The sequence below is a fragment of the Platichthys flesus genome, chromosome 9, assembly GCF_949316205.1.
Source record: "Platichthys flesus chromosome 9, fPlaFle2.1, whole genome shotgun sequence".
Taxonomy (NCBI): domain Eukaryota; kingdom Metazoa; phylum Chordata; class Actinopteri; order Pleuronectiformes; family Pleuronectidae; genus Platichthys; species Platichthys flesus.
Genome location: NC_084953.1, coordinates 19,682,651 through 19,704,927, shown reverse-complemented (window position 1 = coordinate 19,704,927; position 22,277 = coordinate 19,682,651). Strand labels below are relative to the sequence as shown.

Sequence of the window (22,277 nt, the reverse complement as noted above, 5' to 3'; positions counted from 1 at the left end):
CAGAGTTCAGATGTGATTTCACAGTTTAATAAAGATAAAAGAAAGAACATATTCAATTATGTAATTGAATTATAATCTGTTATAGTTCATCACATTTCAAAACAAAAAGTTAAACTGTCTGCAGACGGGCGTATTAATCAAACAGAGAATTACGAGCCATGCAAATAATCACATATAACCACAGACTGTATATATCGCTTATATAAAAAATTGGCAATAACGCTAAAGTAAAACAATATTTTTTAAAGAAATAAAGATAAATTGAATGAAAACACAAATACGACAGAATATATAGAACTTGAATTAAGACAAAACAATATTCATTGTAAAATATAATCATAATTCACATTGTTTATCCTGTTAAATAAACCTTTTCATGTCGGCGCATATCTTAAAAGGCCTATATCAGCCAATTGAAATATTGAACGTAAACACCAAAGCAAAAATAAGTGATGAGTATTTATCCCATTATTGTATATAATTATACATAAATGAGTTGCAATTTCGAATTAAATATTATTATCGTTATTATCATTACTATTTGATACATTTAAAAAACAAAGGACACCAGTAACATAATAATTAAAACTACAATTTCACTGCTACACATTTTAGCCATCTCCATCGAAAGCTCAATTTATATTTGTTTAGTTTGAATGTTATTATTCCCCAGGAGTATTGAACGCACCACGTGTCTGCTGTCCAATCACATGTCACCGCTCTGTGGAAAGAATTTGAAACTGGACGCGCCTTCCTCACTCCACCGGTTAGCCCGTGTGCTACTGTTAGCTCCCGTCCATCACCTCCAACACAACGTGTGTTTATGTTTCATCCAACATGGACGCCGTCTTAAAAAGAGGACTCCATGAAAACAGCCTCCTATTCAAAAGGTCGCTGGACAGAATCGTGGACAAGGTGCGTTGTGGTTCGTGTTAGCTTTAGCGCGGAGTTGCTAACGCTAGCACAAGCTGGATCTTAAAGCTCAGCTGTAGGTTTGGACAGACACTAAGTTAACCTCTGCTTTTGTCTCCATCAGTATTCAAAGCTCCAGCACCTGGACGGGGGGGTGGAGGTGGACCTCGCAAATACTCAACAGCGAAGTAATTCCACTACAACACAATCTAAATTTTAAATATATGCTCCACAGATTTTTAACTGTTGTCTTCGCACTGCTTCTAATGAAAGTTCCCCTTTGCACAATAGTGTGCATGATCCGTATGACGTATACAATTATGTTGCATCATATATCCTCCACATGTGTGGCTCTTATTGTGGAAATGCATACCATTTCTAGATAAACTTGTATTTGTACCTGAATGTTATGTAAAATAATGCTAGTTCCAGTCATATTTGTTTTTGTGTCTAATTCTGGAGGCCGTCAGCGGTGACGTAGCCTGGGATCATTGTGTTTCTTTTCTGTCTCTGCTCTTTGCATGGAGAAGCACTTGCACGCTACATGAAGCTGTCAATTCAAGAGCTGAGCGATCTGGAATCAAAGGTTTGTGTCACTGTTAACACTCACAACACCTGATTTAGAGTTCAGCTTCAGGAAATCATTTAACCTTTTTCTTCTTCCAGAGCCTGACAGATCTGAGCGATACGAGAGGTACGTATCAATCTCCTCAAGCATGAATAGTAATTCACAGATTAATAATTTCATCATATGATTTTGATATTTCTTCCACCACAGCAGAAGACTCTACAGGAAACTCTCAGGTAAATAAACTGTGCTTGTATTAACCTAACCATTGTCATTGAAATTCTTGAATTCATTCCAATTTCTTTTTTAACAGCTGGAGTTCACGTTACAAGATGATGATGCTGATGATAGTAGTGCATCCAGCAGCCAATATTCCGAGGATGGTGATGGTAAGAGTAGGAATTAAATCACAGAAAGATTTATTAATGACCGACAAGGAATTAAGCAAGTTATATTTGTGGTCAGTCGGGTAATGTTTCCTTTCCCATTTCCTTTCTACAGGGATGGCACAAAGTAACAGGACTGAGCTGATTATTGGCTCATCGGACGAGAGTGAGCAAAACTTTTCTGAAACGGAGCTCCAGCCTGAGGACCAAGATGAAGAACTGGAAGTCAGTCTGAGGTGTCACGGCAACTCTGTCGTGGAGCTCTTACCTGGCATGATCAGTCGAATAGAAACGGCCCGACAACGGCAAAATCTCTCCAACGCCGCTGACTCTGTACTGAGGAGGTACCACAGGTGGCGACAGCAGTCGAGAAAAGGCAATCTCAACAACACTGTGAGGCACAGAAACCCAGCAAAGAAGACCAGCGGGTTGCAGCTCAGGGAAACATCTTACAGCCCAAAGAGAAGGCAGTTCATGATGACTCAATCTGCCCCTCGCTCTCCTTTGCAGTTCTCAACCAGTCGGCTGGCTTGGCAAGCAGATCAGCCATCTCCTGGAAGGGAGAGGGGCCCGATGAGAAGAGAGCAGCAACACTCCGTCTGCGCAAGGGACCTCTCTAGACACTTTAATACCTCTAAACCGAAAGAGGTCTCACTGAATCCGACATACTCAATGCCTGGACAGCTGGGAGAACGGCCTTGCACTTACGCTTGCAGTCCTTCACGGCCTTGCTATCCCACTGCAAATCCATCCTTGGACCTGTCCCTTAGGTCTAAAAGGCTTTCTCTCTCTGCACGCTCAGAGCAGGCTCCTGGGTGCTCCACGTTTGCATCAGATGTCTCTTTTGCAGAAAGATCTGATATCTACAGGTCCCCAGTTAGGCAGAGTCCCATAAAATCTCAGATGTCTGTACAGCTGGGAGAACGGCCTTGCACTTATTCTGGCAGTCCTTCACAGCCTCGCTATCCAACTTCAAATCCATCCTTGGACCTGTCACTAAGGTCTAAAAGGCTTTCTCAGTCTGCACGCTCAGAGCAGGCTCCTGGGTGCTCCACGTTTGCATCAGAAGTCTCTTTTGCAGAAAGATCTGATATCTACAGGTCCCCAGTTAGGCAGAGTCCCATAAAATCTCAGATGTCTGTACAGCTGGGAGAACGGCCTTGCACTTATTCTGGCAGTCCTTCACAGCCTCGCTATCCCACTGCAAACCCATCCTTGGACCTGTCCCTTAGGTCTAAAAGGCTTTCTCAGTCTGCACGCTCAGAGCAGGCTCCTGGGTGCTCCACGTTTGCATCAGAAGCCTCTTTTGCAGAAAGATCTGATATCTACAGCTCCCCAGTTAGGCAGAGTCCCATAAAATCACGGTTGATAAACAGCCTCAGTAGATACCCTTCCGTCTTCTCTAGGAGCCCCCGAGATAATTCTGAGGAAAGCTTTTCCCGAAAGCTCATGAGGCGCAGATCGATGTCTCCTTCTCTGTCCTCCCCTCCACATAAGCCTATAGTGCCACAGAGGATGACTTACCCTCAGGACTCCCGTCCCGCCCTCCAGCCACAGCTGCATTCACCTCAGTCAGCCACAGCAGATCGTCCCAGGCTTCGGCGCCATCTCTCCTTGGACTCCTCCCTGCCATCCATCGGTGCTTCCTACTCCAAAAAGGAGATTGACGAGGAACTCTTGAGACTCTACCACAAGTTTGTCTGCCTGAACAAATCACCCTTCTTTAATAGCCATCCCTGCCGTATCTGCATGAGGTGCCCTCAGGCCAGCAGAGCAAACTCTTCCTCAGCGTTGGCTGCTCTGGCCTTGTCACCGCACCGCTCCATCCTGAGGAAACGCAACAGGAAGCTGGCCATGGGCGATCATCCCCTGCCCAAGCGCTCTAGGGAAGAGGGCTACACATCCTCCCCAGGCTCCAAACGCCATGGGAATGAAATGCTGAGGCGCCGTCTCTCCCAATCTGAGCTGTCCCGTGATGACCTCTTCTACAGCTCAAGCAAACACAGCATGCGTAACAAATTCAGCACGCAGCAGTCCACAGCAGAGGCTCATCAGGAAGCCGGGATGAGACAGAGACAGCCTGTCTCAGCGGAGTTTTCTGGTCTCTGTAAGTCTCCTCCACAAAACCCTGTATTACGCAGAGCTTCTTATTTCTGCTGTTATTAAAGTAATTTTAATTATATTTATTTTAACAGGTTCTCCTGAGAGCAGCCTTGCATATGGCTCCTCCCCCAGGTAATAAACTGAAATTCCCATGTATTTTTTACCAGCATTCCTGCATTCAATTAACCCCCCTCTCCTCTTCCCCCCAACCTTTGCAGGAAATAGAGGACACAGGTCACACCTGCTCTATAAAATCCTGCCCATACAAGTTCTCCAACAAGTTCCAGAGTGGAAAACCAGTTTGTCATATAACAAATATCAAAGTATTATATCTAGTAGTGCAAGGTATCCAGTACAAATATTGTGTAACTTTAGTTCTCAAGATAAACAGTGGATCTGTATTTCTCAGAAGAAGTTGTGAAGCTCTAGTTATGAAGCGATTTTCCATCTGTTATTTTTGAATGCTGTAAAAATTGGTTTTAAATGAAAGGTTCACATATGTTGCAGAATTGTTAATTTCTGTAGTATCTGTTCATTTTTAATAAATGTGTAAATGCTGTTTCTGGTATTAAAAACACAAATGGTGCGTGCTCATTGCAGTTCTGTTTATTTAACTTTTTCATTATATACATGTAATGTTTAAAGTTAAGAATCAAAATCTCTAACAAGTCATATACGCAAAACAAAGGGCAAATTTGTTAATTTTTATGAAACGAAAAAGTTAGAGAAATAAACTTAAGGAAACAAAGACCAATTAACTTTTTGGTCACTAACTTTGAGCGCTTCTCTGACAAGTAAAATTCTATCAAATGCACATATTTGCTAAGGCAAGGAATGTTGACAAGGGAATGTAAATTCAACATTTTTATGAAAACATTTAAGTGGTAATATAAAAAAAAAAAAAACATAACATCAGTGTTGTGTGGTCAGGCACTTCAGTGGCATCAGGATGTTTTGAAGGACAGAGAGGTGAAGCTGCCACCACTGGAGGTCGTCAAAATCAACAGTTTTTCCTCTGCAGGAAAATGTCATGATTTCCCATCCAGTCTATAAAGAACATTTCATTTACATGTGGCGCTTGAAGTTAATTCAGAGCTGCCTTAACCATGGCGTTGCTGCAGCTGTTACCACTCCAGCTCCACTGGATACTTCCCAGTCAGACAGGCGGTGCAGTGGCCCACTCTCTTACTGGACTTGTTACTGGAGCTTATCATGTCGTCTTTCTCCTGCATGGATGCGATGCCCTCTTGAACAGCTGATACCAGGCCCTCCACAGTCAGATACTTGACACTGGCTGCACCTATACAACAGATCAAGGGATGCTTCCACTTTATTGTGCTCTAATATATGGGTTTTGAAAAGGTAACTGAGAAAGACGTTATTTTTAAGTGTAAGACGAGGACATAATAAAAGTGAGATTGTGTTCACACTTACCAATGTATCCAGCAATGTCCTGAAACTCGGGCCGGTTGGCAATGAGCTCCTCCTTGGTTGGAATGTTAATGCCCATGTAGCAAGGGAACCTGATTGGTGGAGAGGCCACTCTGATATGAACCTGTCAAGGAGTTAATACAGATCAGTATGTTTAAATAAATGTCACATTCAGGTGAGCACATCTAGCCTTTGCTGCTTCTCGTGCTGGACCCGTTTGGACCATCGGCCTACCCACAGACACCAACAGGTCCTAATGCCTCAGACCGGTGGGGAAACAATCAGCGTTATAGCCATAACAAATTTAGACTTGTCATAAACTGACAAGTTATGTAAGCTATACATATAAATTAGACTATAAATATAGCGCTAAGAAAACAGTGAGATGAGAGATTTTTTTAACAAAAAATTTGAATTTACTATAAAGGGATCAGTCAACTGCTGAGCTGCTGAGCAGAAAAGACTAATCCTAATGTTTCTCATCACATCATCAATAATTACTACATGATGGTTCAGACAAGTCAGCTTGCATATGTTAAACAATTTAGCTTGTTTGCTTGAGGTTTATTGAGTCCAATATTATATATATATATATATATATATACACATTAGCTGAGGAAGTCCAATTATTGTTTTTTTTGAGACACATCTCTAAACTCAGACTGAAAAAAACCCAAAACATCATCTGGTCATTAACATAATGACGAATGTGCAGGGAATGAGATCCAATCACAAAACACACATTCAGGTCTGAACAGGGCCATATGTACAAGTTTATGTAATTTGCTTCGTCAACACACCTCTGTCGCACCAGCTTCCTTGAGCAGTTTTATAATGGGCGAGATGGTGTTGCCTCTGACAATGGAGTCGTCGATTAGCACCACCCGCTTCCCAGCAAAATTATCTGTCAGTGCTCCGAACTTCTTGGCAACTCCCAGTTGCCTCAAACGGGTGTTTGGTTGAATAAACGTTCTCCCGACGTAGCGGTTCTTACACAGAACCTCAATGTATGGCAGCCCAGACTGTGAGAGGAGAAGCGCTTGTTAGGACAGGAGTGAATCAGGAGGATGTAGCGAGTGGGAGCGTGTGTTGACAGAGACAGACCTGCTGAGCGTAGCCCAGTGCAGCGGGGGTCGCAGACTCTGGCACGGTGCTGACAACGTCCGCGTCGGTGGGAGCCTCAATGGCCAACCGCTTACCACAGCGCTGCCTCACAGTATAGACCATCTGTCCTGTGAAAATTATATTATAAACAATATTAATGATAATAATAGTAATAATATAGCTTTTTTTTCTTGACAAAGTTTCAAAGTGCTCCACAAAAGAAACAACAAATTAAACCATAGAATTTTAAAACAATTAAAAGATTAAGTTTTTTTTTTTGTAAAAAAACGTTTTATGGAGGGTTTGAAAGCAGTAAGAGGATGTAGCATTTCTAATAAGTCAGTCTCAAGTTTGAGAGCCTGCACTGCAAAAGCATGATGGCCTAGCCAATCAATAAATGACCATCAGAGCTCTGGCAAGTACTAGAAGACTGATCAGCTGATCTAAGATAGTGTGCAGGCTCATATCAAGTTAGTAAATCCCTGATACACACTGGTGCTTCTGTGGGTAAAGCTTTAAACGTTATAACAATCTTTTATCAATGCAGAAACAAACAGGAAGCCAATGCAGTGAGGCTAGAAACGGTTTTATGTGGTCACGTTCAGTACAGAGATAGAAAATACTGATAATGCAGAATATTGTGCTTGTTAACCAGTATTAGAAAGACGCACTCTAATTCATACCTTCAAAAATAGAGTCTGGTCTGGCAAAATAAACGTATTCAAATATGCAGAAGGCTGGGAGGTCTCCCTCAGGGCGAGGCACAACACTCAGAGACTTGACGCCATGTTTGGAGATCTGAACTATCTCTCCTGGTAAGACCTCTCTGTAATACCTGAGAACCAGGAGATACATGACAATGGTCATTACCCACAATTACAATCAGAGGATTAGTGGTAATAAATAACAAATAAAAAAAACTTACTTGGCACCAATGGATTGAAAACTGCAGGACTCTGAAGACACCACCCACCCCTCAGTGTCCTCCTCCCCAGCACCTGACCACAGGGACAGAATATAAAGTTAATCATCCACCAGCCGACACCTCTGACAAAGGCCAAACTGAAGTAAAAAGAATTCTGGCTGGAGAACTGCTGACCCCTAGTGAGGCCTCTTGGTAAGGTCTTATAAGGACAAACACGCGTCTGATGTAATGTCACAAGCAACAGATAACTTGTATAGCAAACCTGGGGTGTGCAGTTTAGAGATGGGAACAACACGTCCAATGCACAGGGGTCGATTTCCGTAAGGGTCACGCACTGCGTAGACAACATCTTTAACCATCATCAACAGTGAGTATGATGTTGGAGTTTCAGTCATGAGGTTTTTAATTCTGCAACACACACACACACACACAAAACAATAATTATAATACTGCGTAGAAAAGGCTTCATGTTATAAAATCTTTTATCATCATGGCACCAACCTGGCAACCCAGTCTGGTGCATCTAGCTCCTCCAGAGGTGGAGTGAACGCCAGCAGTTGGGTGATGAGTTCACTGTCTGAGCTGGTGGAGAGGCCGACGCCATGACGCATAACCTGCGCAGGACATTTACAACAATTGATATGGTATATTTAGAGGGTTCTCCATGTAGGGCCGCTATTTTTTTCCAAGCATTTGTTAGAATTTTGTTGACTCAGGTACTGTATAGGTGACAAATCCCATCATTTTATGTCTCTTTATTTCTGTTAAAATGATAATATGATAAAAATAAAACCCTACAAACTATTTTCTACCAGAAACATACATAGTTACCACTGTGTGTAAGAGGCAGACAACTAAACAAAGGTTGGTGTATCTAGTTGTTACACTAGATACACCAACCTAGTGTATCTAGTGTATATGACAAACATTCATGGAGCTGGAGAAAGAGCCATTACATGCAAAGTGAGTCCCAGTAAAGTGATGGGCTCCACTGTGGAACAATTCTGTTTCATGTGTTGAGTTTTAAAGCAGAGTTGTCAAAGTCTTTCAAGATTTTATACACATTTTTATGTACACAAGCTCAGTATTTATATACATGTATAGATGACATAACAGGAGGACTATGCAGAATGACATTATTGAAGTCTTTGTATAAACTGTAACATTCCCAACAGATTTTAGAACGAAGTTGTTTGGTGGATCAGGGGATTTTGAAAAAACATTTTGAGATGCGATTATAAAATATTGGAAAACACACAAACAAAAGTACTGATTTAACATCTTTACTCAAGTATAAAGGAAAGGCTCTGTAAAAGTAACCCTAACCCTAAGTAAAAGTAAAGCACCCTCTGATGACACATAGCACATTACTATAGTTCCAAGACTATTCCACTTTAACTGGGGTTACAGCAAGAAAAGACATGTCAGCTTATAAATTGTATAGAAGGAAATGTGAAAATGTATTGACCGATGTATTCTTCATTTAAATGGGGAATGTTTTGTTGCTCTGGTTCAACGTCTTCCAAGCCGTGTTACGTGTGTTTTACAGTACATACCTAAGAGATCTATGAAGTTTTGTTACCTTGCTACTTCTCACCTCTGCTGCTTGGACATGACTCAACACATGGTACCCATGAAAGAGCCATTTATTTACATTGCACCAGAATGAGTGTGAACCAGCGAGAGGGTCATCCTCACCTTCTTCCGCAAGGCATGAGCGTTAACCAGCTCGCCGTTGTGCGCGACGGCGATCTTGCCGTGCAGCGTATCCACCACAAAGGGCTGGCAGTTCTGCAGCTCGGAGATCCCAGTAGTGGAATAGCGTGTGTGACAGATGCCAAGGTTACCATAGCGCAGTTTCAGAAGAGCCTCGGGCGAGAAAGCGGTGCTTACTAATCCCATTCCCTAAAAAACATGACAAGAGTGAGACATGTTTCCACTTGCACCATCTGCCCAGATGAAAGAAGTGCTAAAATGCAGCATGTTGTAAAGTGAGACAAAGCTTTGAAACAAACCGGCAGAGGCCTGCTCAACAATCATCATCATGTTCAGTACATCTGTGTAGAGCTGTGTGTGTGTGTGTGTATGTGTGTTATTTCAGTTTAAATGAGGCTTCTGTATAATTAGAGATGGTGCTTCAGCTCACGATTCCAAGTTACCTTATGGACTGCATATGTCGGTGGACTGGCTCCATTACTTGTAACGATGCCGGCACTTTCCTGACCCCTAAGTAAACACAAACAGTCACATTGAAAATCAGTGGGATTTGAGTTTTATAATCAGTGCATTTTCTGCAAGTCTAAAGATGAATAAACCTTTAGGCGTTATCTAAGCCTGATGTGAACCTTTACACAAACCAAACTGGTTTGACCGCAGCTGAACTATAACCGGAAAGAGAAGCAGAGAAGAGGAAACGGCTGCTTCTCTTCTGTGGAGTCGCCTCGCTGCAGTTTCAACCCATTTACCAAGCTGCTTCTCAGATTACAGTTGGCCCCGCCCCCTCAGCACACAGCTTAAGCCAGTGGTGAGGCTGCTTTTCTGCATGGAGGCGTTGCTTTCAGGCTTAACCGCCTGGTTGCCTAGGGAACCGGGCAGCAGAGACGGACAGGCTGGGGAGAAAGAAAGCGTTTCCAGGTCAGCTCAAACATGGAGAGAGGAGCAGAGAGACAAAGAGGAGGGGATACGGAGGTGGCGCAAGAGAAGGGCTCAGTGGAGAGGCAGTGGGGGGACGCAGAGGTGCTGGCTCTCATGTCAGTGTGGGACGAGGTCGGCGCTCAGCACGTAGCCGAGAGCAGGGCCACGTTTGAGCTGATCTCAGAGCGCCTGAGGAGGCTCAGTGTTGTGCGAAGCTGGTGGGAGTGTCAGGCCAAGTGCAAGAGCCTGGGACTTCAGGGCAGAAGGCCTGACGCAGCAGCAGCCGCAGCAGCAGGCACTTCAGCAAACTACAGCCCAGGAGTGGACGGGAGGCCAGAGGAGGGCTGGGAGGAAGAAGTGGAGGATGTGGGTGATCAAAGAGGAATCTACTCTTCCACAGGCACTTTACCAACACAGGAAGGTAAATGTAGGTTTAATCGCTCTGATCAGCAAAAAAAAAAAAAAAAATCAGACAAGGTTCAAAACAGTTTAGTATTTAAACTCAAACTAATGTCAGACGGTTAAAAAAAACAATGTTGTTAAAAGCATTTCAGGCCTGAAACTGAACCAAACATTTATTATGGAATTTAGCGTGTGCTATACTTCACTTAATTTAGGTGGAAAGATAATTTGTCTTTACGTCGTTTTAAAAGTCAATCAAAAAAATAATACGATCTTTGCAGGAATCAAAAGTCAACTCCATCGAGCTCTCCCTTACACTCCGACTGTGGCCGAGGAAGGGGGCCGCCACTGGACCGACGACGAGGTGCGAGCCCTGCTGTGCGTGTGGGCGGACCGGCATGTCCGAGAGCGCTTGAAATGCACGCTACGCAACAAGTCCATCTTCCAAGAGATGGCCCGTCAAATGCAGAGAACTTTCGGGGTGGTGCGCAACTGGAAACAGTGTCGGACGAAATACAAGAACTTGAAATACGACTACAAGACGGCGAAAAGTGCCCACGCTGCAGGGGGCGGCGCCGCAGGAGGCCCGGGGAAGTACATGAAGTTCTTCGATGAGGTGGAGGCCATTCTGCTGGACCGCGGGCTGGAAAGCGGCGGCGTGGAAATGCAGAGGAGGCTGTATGATGGAGAGGTGGCGGAAGGGAGGCTGCAAACACCAGCACACACGACAACCTCAGAAAGTGAGGTTGTCATAGAAATTGATGATGGTATGTAATTCAGGTTGTAATGCCTACAGTAGTTTGGTATTCAATGCTTAAAAGGAAAGGCACAAACTTCTTTTTTCCCCAGATGACAACAGTGATGATTACGATATGGAGGTAGACATGGAAGCCAAATGGAGCGGAACAGGTAAGCTACAACAAACCTCCAGGGCGGTTTGCATCTTATATTGTTATCTCTCTCCGTATTCTATTTCTAAAACACTCCATCCAACAGATCCGTCCAGCTCGGACCAGATCCATGTAGTCACGGTGTCGGACACGGGTCGAAACTGGAGCGACCAGGAGGTGCGAGCGCTGATCCAAGTCTGGTCCGACGAGCGCGTGTGCAGGCAGCTGGAGAGCTCGACCAGAAAGAGGGACATCTTCGTTCAGATCTCCACCAGGTTAATTCAGCAAGGCATCGAGCGGGACTGGAAACAGTGCCACACCAAGTACAAAAACCTCAAGTACCTTTACCGCTCCCTCCAGAGGGGCAAGGGGGACGAGGCTGACCCCAGACGCCTCATGAGGTTCTACGATGAGGTGGACGCCATTATGAATCGCACGACTAACGGCTCGCCACACGCCACCAGAACTGCAGAGCAACCAGAAGTTTCAGGAGAACTCGTGATGTTGGAGGGTTCCGGGGAGAGCGATCACGTGGATGTTTATTTGATGAGGGCAAACGCAGTCCCGACAGTGGTGGGAGCGCTGGAGGAGAGAACTTGTAGTACCGATTCTGTCTCGTCTATAAGCCTTGATCTTACGCCAAGCAACGAGGAAAGGAGGCCGCATGCAGCTAAGGAGCGTCGCTTGGATCAGCAGCACAGATTAAAGAGTGAGCCCCGGCATGATTATTTATTCATTTCTAATGTCAAGTCTTGTACTGTTACTGAAGTCATCCATGAGATCGGCTGGAGAGTCACACCATCCAAAAACACCAAGCTTGACTTTACATTGATTTTCAATTTGGACAACCTGACACTTCAAAGTTTCATTTAAAAAAAAATTACTGGGAAAATAAAGATTTCCAAAATAAAATGATAACAGTTAAATTATAAACATAACCACTGCAAACTTGCGTTTACACGTGGTGATGACCATATTACCACCACCCTCACAAAGACCAGATGGTACCATGACAACAAACTATCACTTCTTTCCAGAGCAAGGAAAACAACCAGAACAATGCAAAGTTGAACTAGAAGGCCTGAAGTCTGTGCTATGATAAAGACGGAGAGGGTAAAACGAGCGGTGGTACTTTGCAGCATCTGTTATATATTGACATAGTAGAAATAATACCGACGGAGTGTCCGTTTTCAATCTTTCAAGTCCTAGACCTCTCATTGCTCCTGGACAAACTCCAGCAAGTTTGCTGCAGTGGTCGGCCAGTGGACTTAAACCACCTCTTAATGTTTTTACAACCCTATTAACTGACCCTCTCTGTGAGCCAGTCATTCGGTGTGCACATGAGAGCATACTGCAGCAGGACTAGAGTCACATCACAACCTGAGACAACTGGGGGAGGGGGGGGGAGGAGAGGAGGAATGCAGCTCTATCCATCGAGTGAATGCCTGTCTGAGACTCACTCTTCTTTTACCTTGGTTTACAACCACTCTCTGCGTTATTCTTAATTTGCCTCCTATGACAACACAGCTTTTTCTTTTGCCAGGTAGAGTTACCACAATTCCTCTGGTTGTTTCACTGCCTGGCATTTCCAGTGAGAAGCTGCCGATAGTTACCAGGGAAGAAAAGCACTGTCTTCCTTCTGTTGGGGTTGTGCAATTGCAGATGCAATAAATCAAGTAATTTTACAGAAAAATGTTATGCCCATGTGGCCAGTAGCTTATAGGGAACCAATCAAATTGCAGATGGTGACCTTAGACATTACATTGTGCAAACATATTTACTTTATATTTACTTTACTTTAATTTGACACAATCATGTGTCAAATTAGATTTTGTTCCCAGTTTTATAATAGATAGGAAAAGGCCTGTCTATTCAACTTCATTGAAAAAGCATGCTTAAACATTTTATGAATGTTTACAGAATGGCTCTTCGTCTTATAACTGTTTAATATTGTTTGTGTTTCGCAGACTCCGTTGAAAAAAGGGTAGAAAGAGAAAATACCTACCTAGCAAGCAGAGGAATGAAGAGGAAAGCTGTGGATCAAGGTTTGAAATGTGCCCTCTTCTCTAACCACTTTGCATGTCACATGATGCCCACAATTGACTGGAGGCTCTTGCAATTTCCCAGTCAGTCCCATGATGGCCGTGGAGCCTCTTAATGAAATTACGGATGAGGGCACGCTTGTATCTGCTAATAAAAAGCACAACGGCTGATAAAGTCTGCCGTCAGACCAAGAGAAAAAACTTTGCTCGCCCATACATCTGAAAAGTCTCAATTGCAAAACCTTTTGCAAATAAAAACCTCTGTTTTTTTTTCTCAGTCCCCAAACTCCAGACTCCAAGGAAAAAGCTGGACACTGGCTCTGCCTGTGCTGATAACACAGAGGCCCAGTGCAAAGAAGAGCAGGATCACATCCCAATAATAAAGATAAACTCTGTCCGCTCAATGGCCTCCCCCCATCCATCCCCAGAGAGACAGGTAATGGCTACTTACCCAACGTGACAAAAGGTACAAGACGTTATGCAAGCAAGGTGCAATGAGACAAATCTTTAAAAAAGGCTGTAAGAATTAGATTACAAACTATATTCTCATAAAGATTAATCATGTGAATTATTTCATCATTTGGAGACACAAAAATTGATCAGCGATAATCAGTACGTTTAGCAAAACAAGAAGAACTATCTTAAGTTGGAGCCTTAGAAGAATCTTTAAAATACTTGATACTGCTGAGTGCTGACCTTAAGGATATTCAGGTGTATTTTCACATGTATACAAATAATGACCTTAGGAACAGAAAATCGATTTGGTCCCACAGAAATGCATTAGTGATAGTGAACTGATGGAACGTATCATGTGAAGTTAAGCTAAATCATGATTTATAGAAAAAAAGCAGAAATTCATAATAACACTTGCTTAAGTCAAAGATATTCTTTCCTCTCGTCACTTGTTGTTTTTCAGTCACATTTTTCTCACAGTGTAAATAACAAAGTCGAGTCACGTGTTGAACAGGGTCAGGTATGTTGGGTTAAATGAAACATTCCATGAGTCTTTGGGATCTTTACTGGGTGTTTTCCTCCTGTGTCAACATTTAAACGGACTTCTCCTCTTCTGATGTCTAAGTGGAACTTGGAGCAGTTGTATTCACAAAAGCCAGTCACGTTAGAAACGTACAAACGCACACACGCTACGTTACTTACCTGTGCTGTAACGCCACCAGCCCCAGAGAGAGGACCTGAGCCACCTCCAGCTGCGTGGGCCACTCTCCGGCGGCCACGCACCCGAACACCCCGCACTCCTCCCCGATACCGGACGCCTCGAACTCCATCCCGGTGTCTGGCCCTTCTGCCTGGTCCTGGTCCTGGTCCCGGTGTTGGTCCCGTCTCTCTGCTCTCGCGCTGCTCTGTTGTTTGAGAACTTCTTCCTGCGCGTGCGTGCGTACCCGTGCGCGCTGACAGGATTGAGGGAGCACGTGCCACCGCTAGACGCCACAACGTGGCTCGTTACTAGCTCGACCTCAGAAACTGACGCAGTCCAACGATAAAGAACTGATCCAATAAAAAAAACAAAAAAAACGTGAAGGGAACTCTAACAGACAAGAGACGCCGCCATCGCAGAATCAAACTAACTTATCAAACATGTGAACCGGAACACGCGATATCTGTCGATGATGAAACAACCAGCTGATCGATTCCGTCACGAGGGTGAATGCTTTCTGCTGATGAACTTATTGATCGGTCAGCTTTGTTGTGAGAGGGACAAGTTTAGTGAATAAGTCCCTAAAAAAAGTTCTTCCTCTTGTTCATGTCAGAGGATGGAGCGTCTGCCCTCGCCTCGTGGTGAAGGATGCGCTGCTCCCATTGGCTGTGTGAATCAGTTGAGGGACGCTATTGGCTGTCAGAGCACGTAAGACCAACACCTCTTCCCGAACGTGCTCCTTCTCTCTTCTTCAAACACTTCCTAAAGTTGTGCGCCACTTGTGTGTGTTTTCTCTCAGAGCTGCAGGCCGATCCCGAACTCCGCCATGGCTTCCACTCCAGGTACAGCCCCGCACTGCGTGCACGCTGCAGCGCTGCGAGCTGAATGTGCAGCGGTTTAATCTGTGTGTGTGTGTTTTCAGAGCTGAAGATTGGACAGAAGCTGAATGAGGGTAAAACCAAGCAGATCTTCGAGCTGCTGGAGCCACCCGGTCAGGTTCTGGTCCAGTCCAAGGACCAGATCACCGCCGGGAACGCGGTGAGGAAGGACCAGATGGAGGGAAAGGCTGCCATCGCCAACAGAACCACGAGCTGCTTGTTCAAGCTGCTTCAGGAATCCGGTAAAACGCATCATCAAGTTGAAAAAAACAAACAAACACGCAGCCGAGTGAATGTGCGGGCTGGTACAGTTGTGTACACATTCACCCTGAGGCAACTTTACCACATGTTGAGAAAAATTCGTTATTCTTCAGAGTAGGACTGGGGAATAAAACCATATCAACAAATATAATATGATGTTCATAAGTAGCTATACATCATAGGACACAATATAACAGGTTCGATATTTATCGATATGTTACTTGTACATTGTACACAGAGAGGAGGAAAAACACAGAATTGATCTAACTCGGCTCTATTAGATTAAATCTTTGATTTTCTGTGTCCAAAGTTCACAACCTAACAGCCTTCTCTCTTTGGAGCAAAATTCAGTCTTGAAACTACAAAAATAATAATAATGTGACATTTATTGTGCTAATTATTTACTGATATGAAAACATTTATCTTGAGATCATTTTTGGCCATATTGCTCAGCCCTTATTAAGAGTGGATAAAACGTGCTGTGGCATTCAGGTCTGCAGAAGTTGTTCACAGCACTCCCTCTCTCCGTGTTTTTGTTTGCATGAATTAATGCCACTGTATTGGTTTCTGTGCTCATCACCAGTTCATCACCCAGTCAGGGAGGTGACTGTGTAGAGAGAGAGAGAGAGAAAAACCGTTGGCCTATTTATCCTTTCTTGGCAAACAGATCTCCACCAACTGAATTTTTTAAATACCCTTTGTTCTTTTCTGAAATACTTTAATTTTTTTTTCTTCTTTCCATGAGATGACATAAAATACTAAAAATATACAATCCCTCAAAGCTCCAGTGGACACTCTGATTATCAACACATTTCACATTGAAGGAGCTGGATCCAGTCAACCTGTATTAATCTGTATTTGTGCTTTTAAAATGGCCTCAATCATTGATTATTGAAATAGTAGTCATTCTCTGTCAATTACCTGTATCTGCTCCACAGAGAACACATGATTGTATCCTGACCTATTTGCCGTATTAATAAAAGTCAGTAACAACGTTAAACACCTGTGGAGGCGCTGTGCCTTCATGTTAACGTTTTTTGCTCCGGAAAGACCAGATTCCAAATAAAAATCATCTTGTTTTAATTTAGATGTAATTGGGTAATCAAGTCTCGTATGTGACTCGTGAGTGTGGGTTGGGTGTGTGTGTGTGTGTGTCAGACCATCTCTGGTAATGGCTTTCATGTGACTTGAAACTCTGTAGCGTATAATTCAGAAGAATGTGACCAACCACATCCTGCATCACTTAACCTAACATTAAGGGGCGCACTAAATCGAGTCTTGAATTGAAGGTTTTTTTAGACTGCTGCTGTCTGTTTTCAAGATTTATCTGTAGAGCACATTGATACAGAAGGAGAGAATTTATAACATTTGCTTGCAGATATGTCCCACGTTGCTCATACACAATCAAGAGGTCTGGATTTGGGGAACGTCAGATAAACGATTATATTTATCCCATTCTGCAGGCATCAAGACGGCCTTCGTGAAGCAGCACTCTGACACAGCGTTCATCGCGGCCCACTGTGAAATGATTCCCATCGAGTGGGTGTGTCGGAGAGTGGCGACCGGATCCTTCCTCAAGAGGAATCCAGGAGTCAAGGAAGGCTACCGCTTCTCTCCGCTGAAGATGGAAATGTTCTTTAAGGTGGGTCTCACCTTTGACCCCAACTGTCTGCTAAGTGTTTTCGGTCGATAAGTGGCCAAATTTTAAATCACATCCAACGGTGTCTTCTGTCTTCTGCAGGACGATGCCAACAACGACCCTCAGTGGTCAGAGGAGCAGCTGCTGGAGGCCAAGTTCTGTCTGGCTGGGCTTGCCATCGGTCAGTGTGAGGTGGACATCATGAACCGCAGCACGGTGGCCATCTTTGAGATTCTGGAGAGGGCCTGGGCCACTCAGAACTGCACGCTGGTGGATATGAAGGTACGCAGAGCAGGGCTGCCCTCTGCTGGTTATGCAGTGTGACCATATTACTGCTGAGCTGCTGCACATGTAATGACTATGATCTTTTTTGCCTTTTATAGATCGAGTTTGGTGTGAATGTGAAAACTAAAGAGGTTGTGCTGGCTGATGTGATCGACAACGATTCCTGGAGGCTGTGGCCGGCCGGAGATCGAAGCCAGCAAAAAGATAAGCAGGTCAGGGCTTTTGTGTGTTTGTTTATGTCTGTTTGATTTTGATACTTTGAAGAATTGATCAAGTTAAGACACCAGATAAAATGCCCTTTTTCTCTCCCATATAGGTTTACCGTGATCTTAAAGAAGTGACCCCTGAGGCCATGCAGATGGTGAAGAGGAATTTTGAGTGGGTCTCTGAAAGGGTCAAGGTACACTGAACCTGGTTTATTGAACTAATCATTATTGAGTCATGCTTTTGACTTGTGTTTAATCAACTGTGTCACTGACACAAAAAACAGTTATCAGAGCTTTGTTTTGCTTAAAGTTTCATCACTTTGTTACTTTAATTCTTTAAATAGAGTTTGTGTTTTTAGAAAGTAGTTGGTTGTCCCTTTTTACAAGTGATGGGTTGCTAATCAATAATACACATTTTTAAATTAAAATTACTTCTGGAAACAAGCCTTGAAGCCCTGCAATACATTTTGAAAGATGAACACGTACTAAAAAATGTTAAGATGGAAAAGCAGCCATGAAAAATCAAATGGCTCTGGTATGACCACTGGCTTATTTAATGAAGGTTTTCTTCACTATTGCTCATGTAAATGATTTAGCATTTTGTCACCCAGTATGTTTCACATGTGGACACTGTTCAGATAAAGCTTCAGACTTACTTTAAATGTACAATATGTAACTTCGGCTGGTAGGGGTCTCTTAATCAAAACAGTAACAATAAGACCTGGTTTAATGATGTTAAGAAGTGTGGGATCATGGGAGTTGTCTTCACCACCATTTATTGTCCCATAATCATCTTGGGGAGCTTGGTTACCCTGTGTATTTGTGTTTTAGTAGGAGAGCTTTGGCAAGAGAACGCTAAGCAAACAGCAATGAGTAATCATGATCCATTATGAGTCACCAATACAAACAGTGGAAGGACAAACAGTTTGATGTTCTTTTATTTCTAATATGCCATTAGTGGATGTAAGACAATTGAAAGGCGACCAAAATTAAATGTCCTGTGAGTTGGAACATTGTTGGAAATATTTTTGATAATGTTCGCACATATGGCAACACAATATAACATAGGTTTACTCAATTTTAGACATTTTAATAAAGAATTGTTACATATTACATATTTTTGAGCTGATAAATTATCCGGGGTCGCGTGGAGCTAATGAGTGCTAATGTGATTTGTCCTTAGCTGCTGCTGGAGTCCCAGGCCAGTGGCAGGGTGGTGGTTCTGATGGGATCCACCTCGGACTTGGCCCACTGTGAAAAAATTAAGAAGGCCTGTTCTTCCTATGGGATCTCCTGCATCCTCAGAGTCACCTCGGCACACAAAGGACCAGATGAGACCCTCCGCATCAAAGCAGAATATGAAGGTCTTTTTCATCTTTAACATGTGGGGATACCTTTCACACAGTAAAGTGTTACTTTTCTATCATGTCCTTAATATCTTTTGTTCCTCAGGTGATGGTGTACCTACTGTGTTTGTGGCTGTGGCCGGCAGAAGTAACGGCCTTGGTCCAGTGATGTCAGGAAACACTGCTTATCCCGTCATCAACTGCCCTCCTCTCACTCCTGATTGGGGCGCACAGGATGTCTGGTCATCCCTCCGTATGCCAAGTGGTAATCATCTCTCCTAACTGTAATCTGAGCTGTAATATCAGGCGAAATCCACACTAAACATTTTAATTTTAGCACTGCATCAGTAGTTATCCCCATCTATCTGTACACACCTGAAACCATATATCATGTGACCATTGATGAACACTGGGCATGTGTGCCGGTGTAATCAGGAAACAGATGATCTTCTTTGCAGTTGCATAGTTTCAGCAACTCAAAAGGAGAAATTATAAAACAGAGATAATCGAGGCATTTCTTTTCATGAATCGACAGTACGTGTTTACAACGTTTTGCCTTCATAGTCAAGTTGTGACTGAGAAGAACCATTCAGGCGATTGTTTCCTAATGTCTCTTTTTGTCCATCCGACTACCATACAAACCCATTGTTCTCATACTGAAACGGGGCCATCTTCTTTGCCAACCTTCTGTTTAAGGTGCTTTAAAACTTTGAGTGTAAGCTTAATCAATGATGCGTTTCAAAACTAAAATGTAGTCGTGTGGTTGTAGTGTTGTTCCATGTAAGTTTATTCATCATTGTGACATCCTGTGTTCTCCCCCACAGGACTCGGCTGCTCCACAATCCTCTCCCCCGAGAGCGCTGCTCAGTTTGCGGCGCAGATCTTCGGCCTGACCAATCACCTGGTGTGGTGCAAGCTGAGGGCCTCCATGCTCAACACCTGGGTGTCTCTCAAGCTGGCCGACCAGAAGCTACAGGCCTGCACCATCTGAGGTGGCTCAAACCTCTTTGAGTCCTCTGTGCTGCTTTAAGCCTCCCCTGTCAGTCAATTTCTGTTTACCATGACCAACCCACTAACAGTAGATTGAGTCTACATGTACTTTCTCATACACGTCATTCATTCCATGGAAAGTAGAAAATTAATAAAAGCTTAGTTATTAAATGCTGCTTTGGTTGTTGAGTCGAGTGTTTTTTCTTTGTCGGCTTCACCAAAGGTCAGTTAACCCCTTGTAGACGAATGCCGCAAATTTGCCTCAAACCCCATTCCGGTCTTAATGCCGCCGAGGTGACGATTGTGCCTGATGGTGCAAATACTACACATACCAAGGAAGGTATTGGAAGAACTCTGCTGCCATCTAGTGGTTGGAGTGGAAAATACATACTAGTCCCTTGGGACTGTGCAGCAGTTATTTTGAGGTATTAAGCTATATTTGAAATACGATTATGATGGAACAGCAATGATTGTACAGAAACATGTTATTTAATTTCAAGCAAAAGCAGCATTAATATAATAATCTAAATACCAAAATTTGTTAAATTAAGGTTATGCCTAATGTCGCTAATTTCATACCTAAATTTATATCTATTGTATATGCTATATTGAAATTAACAATCTCCACTTAATTTAGCATCTGTATAATATAATATAATATTTTTGTTATATAATTGGGGCAGTAAGGGGTTAAAGAAATAGTATGACATTTTAACTCATGCATTTATTTGCTTTCAGTTAAAGGTTCAGTGTGTAGAATTTAGTGACTTCTAGTGGTCAAGTTGCATGTTGCCGCTCAATACCCCTCCTCTCACCCCGCTTAGTAAAATCCCTGGAAATGGAGAGGCTGCTAACTTGGCTCTGCTGAATGGTTAAAAAAAGTGGTGAGATAAGTGCTTTTTCATTTTTGTAAAGTACACATTCATGAAAAAAGGAACTTAACTGCAACTTATTTTGTTACATCCCACCATTGCTGGTATCAATACACCATATTTATCTATTAAACCATTTAACAATCATTTAACATGTCTGAGCCACAGTCACCACAGAAAGATTCAGAGGTCATGTTCTTTGTATTCTTATAAAATCCAATTTTTGTTAAGGTTTAGTTTGATTTTATGTGGTTCTACATATTTAAATTGGATTATAATTTTTATTAAAATAGAGTTGCTTAGTGTTTCTTCACCAGAATTGTATTCCTGGTAGAGATGGCTATAAAATAGCATTTAAATCACTTTGTAGGGGAATACAAATTTAAATTGTTCTGGAGAGGAGCTGCAGCAAAGGAAACTAAACTTCAGTAAATGTGAGTTAGTGATTTTCTTTTCTTGCAAGCTGTGGTTTTATTCTTTTTTTTAGGCCCTATAGACTAGTGGAATAGAAATTCTTGAATATGCATCATTGAAGAATTGGCCATTGTCTCAGAAGCACCATCTACAATCAACATTTGAACTAGGATAGTGAGCTGCTTCCCCACTTCATGAACATATCCTTTAGCTTTCCATTTCAAAATATATTCATGTAACTGTATCATTGGCTCACTTACAGCACATCAAGTCGTCCACAGGAGGGAGCCTGCAGCCCAGGTTGTCGAAATCCTAACCTCTCAATCGGTTCCAGCAGTTCGCAGCCAAGAGAATGAGTCAGAATATCAGGCCACCATTTTACTTTTTTACTTCTATTATAGCGCAGCTCTTCCTTTGATACCAAATGATGGGCATAATGACCTGGGATGCACTGGATTTTTGTGCACGTGTGGGTGGCCGTGGGAGGATGGAAGTGCTGTGAGTTGGCGAGTGAACCAGATGAGTGTGAGAACCTGTTATCTGACATGTGAAAAAAAAACAACATCCTCTGCATTTCATTTTGGGATTTTGAATTCTATGCTGAAATATGCACTAACTCTCTGAAGTGACAGGGTGAAGCCACCGAGCTGAAATGGATGCGATGTGTGTGTCTCAGTGATTCCACGTTGCCATGACGACGGTAACATGGCAACAGTCACTCTATATACAATAATCTGTTCGTCCACTTCTTCTCTCCGCGCTGGCCCTTCATTGTTTTACTGCTCGCCGTTCCCATGGATACCACAATAGCTGAGACTCCACAAACACAACGTGAG

The 22,277-nt window shown here is 43.0% G+C and overlaps 4 protein-coding genes across 4 annotated transcripts; 3 read left to right on the top strand and 1 right to left on the bottom strand.

Annotated features, from left to right (window-relative positions):
* The first annotated feature begins 691 nt into the window (after positions 1-691).
* Positions 692-4,559, top strand: si:dkeyp-117h8.4 (uncharacterized protein LOC572032 homolog). The gene is made up of 9 exons (XM_062394871.1): positions 692-915; positions 1,037-1,100; positions 1,443-1,498; positions 1,579-1,606; positions 1,691-1,716; positions 1,794-1,869; positions 1,982-3,973; positions 4,062-4,101; positions 4,188-4,559. Exons 1-9 carry the CDS (start codon positions 838-840, stop codon positions 4,192-4,194), a joined length of 2,367 nt encoding a protein of 788 aa, XP_062250855.1. The 5' UTR covers positions 692-837; the 3' UTR covers positions 4,195-4,559.
* A 1-nt stretch (position 4,560) lies between these two features.
* ppat (phosphoribosyl pyrophosphate amidotransferase) lies at positions 4,561-15,101 on the bottom strand. Its single transcript, XM_062394873.1, has 11 exons — positions 14,553-15,101; positions 9,589-9,655; positions 9,128-9,334; positions 7,931-8,043; positions 7,692-7,837; positions 7,430-7,502; positions 7,188-7,339; positions 6,505-6,632; positions 6,201-6,422; positions 5,404-5,524; positions 4,561-5,269 (listed from the first exon to the last, which is right to left on the bottom strand). The coding sequence occupies exons 1-11, from the start codon at positions 14,678-14,680 to the stop codon at positions 5,094-5,096; spliced, it is 1,533 nt and encodes a 510-aa protein (XP_062250857.1). The 5' UTR covers positions 14,681-15,101; the 3' UTR covers positions 4,561-5,093.
* Positions 9,996-15,262, top strand: LOC133960350 (uncharacterized). The gene is made up of 7 exons (XM_062394872.1): positions 9,996-10,484; positions 10,747-11,232; positions 11,315-11,374; positions 11,462-12,064; positions 13,323-13,400; positions 13,676-13,833; positions 15,164-15,262. Exons 1-7 carry the CDS (start codon positions 10,076-10,078, stop codon positions 15,260-15,262), a joined length of 1,893 nt encoding a protein of 630 aa, XP_062250856.1. The 5' UTR covers positions 9,996-10,075.
* On the top strand, positions 15,256-20,330 carry paics (phosphoribosylaminoimidazole carboxylase, phosphoribosylaminoimidazole succinocarboxamide synthetase). Its single transcript, XM_062394875.1, has 9 exons — positions 15,256-15,392; positions 15,473-15,670; positions 17,153-17,331; positions 17,431-17,610; positions 17,712-17,825; positions 17,930-18,013; positions 19,003-19,183; positions 19,272-19,430; positions 19,990-20,330. The coding sequence occupies exons 1-9, from the start codon at positions 15,377-15,379 to the stop codon at positions 20,154-20,156; spliced, it is 1,278 nt and encodes a 425-aa protein (XP_062250859.1). The 5' UTR covers positions 15,256-15,376; the 3' UTR covers positions 20,157-20,330.
* The last annotated feature ends 1,947 nt before the right edge of the window (positions 20,331-22,277 follow it).